Source organism: Lupinus angustifolius, chromosome LG11 (assembly GCF_001865875.1).
Source record: "Lupinus angustifolius cultivar Tanjil chromosome LG11, LupAngTanjil_v1.0, whole genome shotgun sequence".
In the NCBI taxonomy this organism is placed as follows: Eukaryota; Viridiplantae; Streptophyta; class Magnoliopsida; order Fabales; family Fabaceae; genus Lupinus; species Lupinus angustifolius.
Window position 1 is genome coordinate 18,391,892 of NC_032019.1, and position 9,507 is coordinate 18,401,398.

General features: G+C 36.5%; 1 protein-coding gene across 1 annotated transcript; it reads left to right on the forward strand.

Annotated features, from left to right (window-relative positions):
- Positions 6,803 to 8,870, forward strand: LOC109359186 (cysteine-rich repeat secretory protein 3-like). The gene is made up of 3 exons (XM_019603756.1): positions 6,803 to 7,815; positions 8,378 to 8,485; positions 8,603 to 8,870. The coding sequence occupies exons 1-3, from the start codon at positions 7,047 to 7,049 to the stop codon at positions 8,608 to 8,610; spliced, it is 885 nt and encodes a 294-aa protein (XP_019459301.1). The 5' UTR covers positions 6,803 to 7,046; the 3' UTR covers positions 8,611 to 8,870.

The window sequence follows — 9,507 nt, forward strand, 5'->3', positions numbered from 1 at the left end:
GCAAAATAACTTTTTACGCGAAGATAAAACTTGCGATTTAAAATGAATTTAATTGCTTTCGTCCATCCGATTCAAGGTTGAATATCCTTGAATCATCATTTGTCATTGAAAGTCTTACAATCAAATAACACTTTTAAAGTAAGATTTCCAATAAAATTTATACCATAATTATGTCGTAATCCGTGGATATACACCAGATTAGTTCCCAGGAAAGAGAGATTGGTCATAAAGACACCCTTAAATACCAAGTCTTTCCTTAGACAAAACCTTTCTAGACATGTATTCCCACCCCATTACATTTTTCCGATAGTTCATAAATCTTATTTTTTGTAAGTAAAACATTTTTACTAAAACTAACCTTTTAAAATAAGATCATTAAGCTAGACTTATCATTTTTAAAGTTAGTCAATTTAAAAAAAAAATCAATAATTAAATCAATATTTTTTAAGTAAAGCTTATCATTTTAAAGTAAGTTCACTTAACTAAGATTCAACATTTTTAAATCATTTTACCATCTAAGACTTCATAACAATTTAAGTTTATAAAATCAAGACTTTTAGGTAAATCATTATTTCAAGTATACTACTAAAATAAAATTTCATGAACATCTTAACACCTCCTAATTTTTTAGGAAAAACCTCAAGGGTTAGTAAGTGATAATTTCATAATGATGAAAAATAAATCCTAAGGTAAGACTTTCTACTACTTTAATATCCAAAACTTCATAACACTTTAAGTTTATGAAGTCAAGACTTTAATAAACCATCTTTTATCCCAAATAATTATTTTAACTTGAAAATCAAAGAGTAGAATATGCTAAACCATTTTTAAACATAATACTTTCTAAAAAAAACATTTTTAACAACAACTTATCATAAACTTTCAAGAATAAAATACAAACTTTTTCCTAAACACATTAAAGGTTCCTTTGATGTTAAAATCATCACCTTTAAACATATTCAAATACTAACAATAATTTCTAATATTTACAAACAAATAACTCATCTAACCTTGTCCAAAGATATAGTTTTTCTATCTAAGAAGAAGGAAGAAATTTCAAGCTTTATAAAAGCCAAAAATTACATAAAGGTTCATATGATTTTGTTATCATCCCCTTTAGTTATGCCTTCATAAAATACTTAAAGAACAAATATAAACTCTACTTTATGAACAACATAATAAAAGCTCATAACTTTCTATGAAGTATGAGAAGAAGATGAAGAAGAGAAAATAAAAGACTACCTTAGTTTGTATAGGAAATTTAGTGTAAAAATGAGAGAATGAGGTGAGATATTTATAGGAGAGCTTCACCCTCATCAAATCAGAAAATTTAATGCAAAGTAAGTAGATTTAGATTAGCATAAGTGATGTGTCTAATAGTGGTGGAGTGAGAGGATTTGTTGAGTGATTTAGGATATTTTGTGTAAGAGAATATGTATTTTTGCTTGTTTAACAAGCAAGCTTCTTACATGAACGTGATGTGACCTTTTTTATGAAGAATTCTCGATTAAACCATTCTCGAGTATTGTCAGCTAATACCCAGTCGGATAATAAAAATCTCCCGATTTTGGTTTACGGTTAGAACTTCGAAACACAGAATTCGGATTGAAAAATATTTAGAAATGCATTCTGAACAAAGTTGATGTCTATCTTGACTCGAAATTATATTTCGAAGCCAATGGCGCAATCTAAATTCGATTCCGAGTTACGGAACTCAAAAACACGTTATTAGGCCGAATTCGGGCGAATTTGGGACTGACAGCAGCTCAAAAACTTCCCGTCACATAAAATTACAAAAATTTACCACAAAATAAGAAATCACAAATCAAGACTAACATTCAACTGCGGTTTAGTCTAACTATATACCGATTAATTTCTAAAAGTAATCATTGTTAAAATAAATAATTAATAAAACATACACAGAAAATTCATGGTGTTACACAACCCTCCTTCCATTGACCCTCCAACAGTAGTACAACCATCCCAACAAGCAAGCCAAAGTCATCCCCAAACCCCACCCTAAAAGCAGCCACTACTCAGCAACTCCTCCAATATAGACCTGAACCTAGTAACAGACTCTCACAACCAGTTTCTGATGAGTACTCCGCAGAGTCTGCTGAAGCTTCCTGGATTATAGCCCCCCAAACACAAAAACCAGCTAGATAACTCATCCCTATGCATATGGCTCCTCACGAGCAAGATACCCCTTCATAGATGCAATCATGTCCTCACCACCTCCTAAGCATTTAACCCGCCCAAACAACATTGACCAATATGATGGCACCACTGACCCACATGACCACCTAGACGCCTTTGAGGCCTCTATGCTTTTTCATGGACGACTGACCCCATCATGTTCCGAGTATTTCCCCCCACTTTGAAACGTGCTGACCTATAGTGGTTTACACGATTGGCATGAATAACATTGATCAATGGGCAATTCTTGCTAACGGGTTCAACATCTGATTTAAAACAAGCATAGAACAACCCCGATCTTCCTATACCCTGTCCGGTATACGACAAAAACTACACGAGCCTCTCCGAGCTTACTTAGACAGGTTCAACATAGAGGCCATAAAAGTCTGCACCTTGAGTCTAGAGGTGGCGGTACATATTTTGGTAATAGGATTGCAAGATGGCCTTTTCAAACAAGAATTGGCCAAGTACTCGGACCTCACCATGGAAGATCTCCGGTCAAAGGCCCAACAGTTTATTAACCTAGAAGAAACTCATCCCACTCTCCAATCTTCCGAGCATAGAGAATACCAACCCCCGTAACGGAAGCCAAACAACCAAAAATCCATGAACACCCCCAGGATGACCCACCCCGACCACCCATGAAACCAAAATACTCTACCTACACTCCCCTTAATGCCAGCCGCACCAGGATACTGCAAGAAGTTATGGCCACTTATCTGGTCTAGCTCCCTAAGCCCAACTCAGGGAGAAAGTTGGGGACCCAAGACCGATCCAAGTACTGTAATTTCCACACTTTTTTGGGCATATCACGGAAAAGTGTACCCAACTGTGAGACACTATTGAAGATCTAATTCAAGCTAGCCATTTACAACACTTCATTGTCCAGGCTCGACAGGGATGGTCTCCACCATCACGTCAATATACTCCTTCTAGTAGACGTCCCCCCTCCCCAAAAAACTCAACATGAACGTTCTTCGAACAGGGACTGCGAAGAAAGATATTGCCCTAGTAACCGGTGACAGAGTAGTCTGGTAGACATTAACACCATATCAGGCGGATTCGCTACAGAGACACCTTTAGGGCAGCCCAAAAATAGTATGTTCGAGAAGTCATGTAGACAATTGTTCGGAATCCTCGTCAACATCATGAGAATAGGGTGACACCCCCGATCTCCTTCGACAACCGTAATTATGAAGGTGTCGTCCACGGTCATGACGATCCCTTCGTCATCACCGATAAGATGAATAACACAAAGGTTGGGAGGCTACTCTTTGATTAGGGAAGTTCGACGGATATTATGTTCAAGACCTATTCGTTAAAATGAAGTTAAAAGACAAAGACTTATTGCCTTATGACGATCAGCTAGTCGGTTTCATTGGGCAAAGGATCACCCTCACGGTTATGTTGACATCTGGCTTACTATCGAGGAGCAACCCCTAACCCAGACAATCCAAATAAAGTTTTTGGTCATTGATTGTAGATATGCCTATAACGCCATCCTCGGCCGACCAACGTTCAATCGTCTTGAAGTAATGGTTTCCACTATGCATCTGTGCATAAAGTTTCTCTTGTCTGATCTCCGAGTATGCATTGTCAAAGGGGACAACACAATGGAAGAAGTTATTATCAGATGAGCCTCCACCCAAGTCACACTTCAAAGCAAACGCCACCCCCGATGAAAAAGCAGCGAGGTGTGCACCTGGTCGAATTGGACGCCAGAGCAGACGAAGGAGAGTTCTGCCCTGAGCGTGAGGGAGAAAAAACTTATCTCCAACTTGGCCCCACAAAGGAAAATTTGGTGTATATTGGCAGCACTCTCGGCGAGACTCAAAGGTCAAGGTTGATTAAGTGCTTAGAGACCAACAAAGATCTTTTTGCTTGGTCAACTACAGACATGTCGAGTTTTGACCTCTCAATCATTTTCCACCGACTAACCACCAACCTAGGGGCAAATCCAATAGCCCAAAAGAAAAGGAAGATGGGCACCGAAAGAACAGTCGAGGTTACCCGAAAATTCTCTGAGTTATTGGAAACCAGTTTTATCTGAGAGATTGCTTACACCACTTGGCTGTGGTGTTGGTTAAGAAACCGTCAGGGAAATTACGGATGTGCATGGACTATACGGACCTAAACAAAGTATGTCCGAAAAACCGATATATACCCTCCCAAACATTGATCACTTAGTGGACAACTCCTCTGGATATCGATATTTATCATTCATGGACGCTTATTCTGTGTACAATCAGATACTAATGTATCTCCCAGATCAAGACAAGACTACTTACATCATACCCTAGGCTGCCTATTGTTACACGGTCATGCCTTTTGGGCTAAAAACGTAGGGGCCATGTATTAGAGGTTGATGAATACTACGTTTGGGGATCAGATTTGTAGACATATGGAGGTATACATGGACGATATGATTTCCAAGAGTCTACCTTCAGAAGACCATGTCTCTATCTTGAATGTCATTTTGAGGTGGTTGCGTAAGTTTAATATGCGCCTCAATCCGGAGAAATGTACTTTCGGGGTTGAAGCCGGGAAGTTCCTGGGATTTCTGTTAACAAGCCGGGGCATAAAGGCAAATCTATCAAAATGTCAGGCGGTTATAGACATGCACAACCCTCACTCAGTCAATGAAGTTATCCAATTGAATGGGCGATTGACAGTGTTATCTAGATTCCTCCCTGCATCCGCCAAACATTCCATCCCACTCCTTCAACACCTCAAAATGAGCAAAACTTTTGACTGATCGGATGCTTGTGAGGAAGCCATCCATATATTCAAACAATTTTTGGCTACTCCTCCTATGTTTTCTAAGCCTGAACCTGCTGAGACACTTTATGTCTACCTGGCAATAACTGATAAGGTCGTGACAATCACCCTAGTTAGGGAAAATGAATAAGGTCAACATTTGGTTTACTTCACAAGCAAAGCTTTGAAGGGTCCTGAGCTCAAGTACCAGAAATTGGAAAAAATTGCCTCTGCCCTCTTGGTGGCAAAAAGACGACTATGACAGTATTTTCAGTCCCATCCTATAGTGGTAAGAACTAATTAGTCAATCCGGTAAATCCTACACAAGCTAGAACTAACCGGACAAATGATCTCTTAGTCTATTGAGCTCTCACAATTTGATATATAATATGAGCCCAAAACAGTTAGCAAGAGCCAAATCTTGTTGGATTTCGGCTGCCCTGTTTAGAGCTTGTCAACCTGCCCTACTTTCGGCTGAGCCATGCCTCCTAAAGATATGTTACGCACCTTTGACTTGTCATTAATGCATCTGACTTGCCATTAATGCCTCTGACATACCATCAATCCGTCGCTAACTTGCCATTAGTAATGGCTGACATTCTACTTGTCATGCCGCCTGTAAGTTCCACCTGCTCCCCCGAAAGATAGCCATTTGCAGACCTGTAGGATGGCTCGAGACAGTCTGACATACCCTTGTCGTACCCACCTAATGCTAGCCAATGACCAGGCGCCACCTCAGTTGATCCAAACTCTATAAATAGAAGACCCTTACAGGAAGTATAATTAACTCATTCACTCTTTTATTGATTGCACTTATTGCTTTTACTCTAACTTCTCTCTTATTTACTCACATTCTCTCTCTAGAGACCACATACTGACTTAATCGTCGAAGAACCGTTTCGTGTACCTCCCCCGGCAGGTCCAAACGACATTCCAACCAAGACTTCTAACCATCTTCATTCAATCGAGCACTCGATACCGATCATACCCGATCAACACTAAAGAACATGTATCATTTCATATTTTTGGATAAGAAACTAAAATTAAGTTGAGAGATGTATTGTAATTTAAGAAAGCATCAACCATACACTTTTTATAAGATTAATTATTGTATTTTTTGGCATGACTAACTTTTAATTTATGTTTTATAGTATAGATTTTAACTTAAATTAGATTAAAAGCCAACATTTTAATATATAACAAACATGTGAACTGTTATACTTTATTGCCAAAAATTTAGACTAAAAAATCCCTTCATGTGGTTTAAGTTAATCTTTTAAATCCAATTATTTATTTAATCATTCCCAACTTTATCAATAAGAAATTAATCCTTTCCCAAATTTTCGATTGTAACTTTTTCATAAGTATCATTTCTAATAATTGAATATTTAATATTTGGTAAGTATAATTCTCATAAATCTAATAAGGTATTAGAATGCTTTGGTTCAATCAAATCAGGTTCAATTCGAGAGAATATTACACAAGGTTTCTTATTCATGGTTGAATTCAAATCCTTGATCGAGAACAATGTCCCACAGACAAACCACATGGTTTCAATCCCTCCAACAATCAAAACCTTCTCTCTGTAATATTTTCCCATTATTACTTCTAACTCTATTTATTCAGCTACTTTTGTTCTCATTCTCTTCAAATATTTTAAAAAACCTACTCACCTAGTTAAAAAATTATTCACCATTTTCAAAAAACAAAAACTTTTTTCTCCCACTTCTCTCTCTCAACCAGTAATAGAGAGTGGCAGAACAGTAGATACTAATCTACATAGACAGACATCATGCTATACATCCAAAAGTAAAGTGAATCCCAAATTCCCAATAACCACAAAAAACTAGAATGTGAAGTGAATACTGTAGAGTCACTCAACCAGACCATAAATCAAAAAGCACTAGCAAAAAAAGAAAATCCAAGTATCACTCACAACTCACAAAAACCTTTATCAGAGCACTCTTTGAATGTGATAGCACAACTCCAAAAGGAAAAAAAAAACCTACCTTTGAACTCTTTCTTTTCCCCAAAAATATGCCATGATATGATACCTCTTTCAACACCTCACTCAAACAAAAACACACACCTAAATGGGGTTTCCAAGAAAGTCATTGTTCCTTCTTTTGCTCCTTGTTTTCTTCACTAATCTCTGTCCACCCCATCTTGCTGAATCTGCTTCTGATTACACTACTTTGGTCTATAAGGGTTGCTCCAACAATGCTTTCACAGATCCCTCTGGTGTTTACTCACAAGCCCTTTCTTCACTCTTTGGCTCATTGGTCTCACAATCCACTAAAGTTAAGTTCTTTAAGGCCTCTTCTGGCACTGCAGAAAACACCATCACTGGTCTCTTCCAATGCAGAGGGGATCTCACAAACTCTGATTGCTACAACTGTGTCAGAAAGTTACCAGTTTTGTCTGAGAAGCTATGTGGCAAGACCAGTGCTGCAAGAGTTCAGTTACTAGGTTGTTACATGTTGTATGAGGTTGTTGGGTTTGAACAAATCTCTGGGATGCAAATGTTGTTCAAGACTTGTGGGGGTAAAAATGGTAATGGGAGAGGGTTTGAGGAGAAAAGGGACACTGCTTTTTCTGTTATGGAAAATGGGGTTGTTAATGGTCATGGATTTTTTGCTACTAGCTACCAATCTTTGTATGTGATGGGACAGTGTGAAGGAGATGTTGGTGATTCAGATTGTGGGGAGTGTGTGAAAAATGCTGTGCAAAAAGCTGAAGTTGAGTGTGGTAGTTCTGTTTCAGGTCAAGTTTATTTACATAAGTGCTTCATTAGTTACAGCTATTACTCAAATGGGGTTCCAGGGAAACACCCTTCATTTGGGTCATCATCTTCTTCTTCAGGTAATCACTGATACACACTCAGAACCAAATAGATAAGAATGACTTAAATGTTGGGTGAAAATAAAGTTTCAATTTTTATATCTTATGTCTAAAGTTCATATAATATAATCTGTTTACAAAACCTCAAATTTTGTACCAAAAATTTGATTCCCGGAAGTCATATTTACGCAATCATACACCCCAAAATATATTAGCTCATTCCTTACCCATATGGTGAGGGGATACATTGATACTACAAAAAAAAACTCAAATTTTGGAGAACATTCCCTAACTCAAAGTAGTGTGCTAGTATGCTCATATGTTACATAATGAAAACTCTCCATTTTGTACTTTGGAAATCTTAAATGTCAATCAAAACGCTTCATTTTAGGATAAATTTTAGAGGCAACTCAGTACCTGTTTGTTTATGGACCAATACTTCAGTTTTTTTAGGATCAAATTAAGACTTTTTATTTATTTATTTCAGGATAAAATATGTTTTACTTGTTTTTTCATTTACCAATTTGGGTTTTTGTTCTATTAATTATATATTAAGTGGTGTTGCCAAATGATGTAATGACAGGACAAAATACAGGGAAGACAGTGGCTATAATAGTTGGAGGGACAGCTGGAGTTGCTTTTTTGATTATATTGTTGCTATTTGCTAGGAATTTGATGAAAAAACATGATGGTAGGTGTTATATATAAATACTATGAAATTGATGTTTTATCTACTTATAAGTTTGTGTAAATTCCTACTAATTCTATATTTTCATTCTGTCATTTTGGAATATCCTTTTTTGCACAGATTATTGACTGTTGAAGATGGTTGGGTGAGGTGGCAAAATTCTTCCTACACATATAGCTTTTGGATGAAAGAGATGGAAATTTTCTGGTAAATAAATAGCTGATAGAGAAAGAATCTTGGACAGGACAATGTGGAGACTACAACTAATTCTTGTAGTTAGGGTAAAAAAATATTTTGTTGTGAAGAGCAATATAATTAGCTTTTCAAAATTAGAAATTTGTTACATTACAATGTAAAAAAATTTAGCTAGAGGAATGAATATTTTATCAACTTGGATGAATGAAAATTTTGTGCCTTCTTGTTCCAAAAAATTTTAGTTTATGTTCCAAACCAATCATATTTCATTAAATAATATAAAAAGAATATTTTCTATTTTTAAGATTTTTTATTTTAATTAAATGATACTCTTTAATTGGATTGTGACATAAAAAATGAGTCAGTTATCTCAATTCTTCTGCATGTGGTGTAATCCCTTTTCCCTCATACTCCAAGAAGCAAATGTTTTGGTTTTTGTGTGTTCTTGATTGTAGTACAATGACAGATACACAACTTGAAGTCAACATCAATTAACTAAGCATTTAGATTACCAAGGGGTGAAGAAAAAGTTGGCATAGTATTTGATGCTTGTGTTGTGTGTAGCTTAACATGAAAAGTTCATAAAACAAAGACCTATGGAGTTGTTTAGACATCTATTGTCACATAAAAATGTACCACTCTATATGTTATTATTTATAATTGATTAGAAGTATATTTAATCATTACTTTTTTAACTTAAATGTATTTTTTATAACCAATTATAAGTAGTGTCATATGGAGTGACATACTTTGTGGTACACTAAATGTGTTCCCGTTTAGCATCGGCATGTGCCTTCACTCCTATACTTTCCCCTCTATCATGGTTGTTG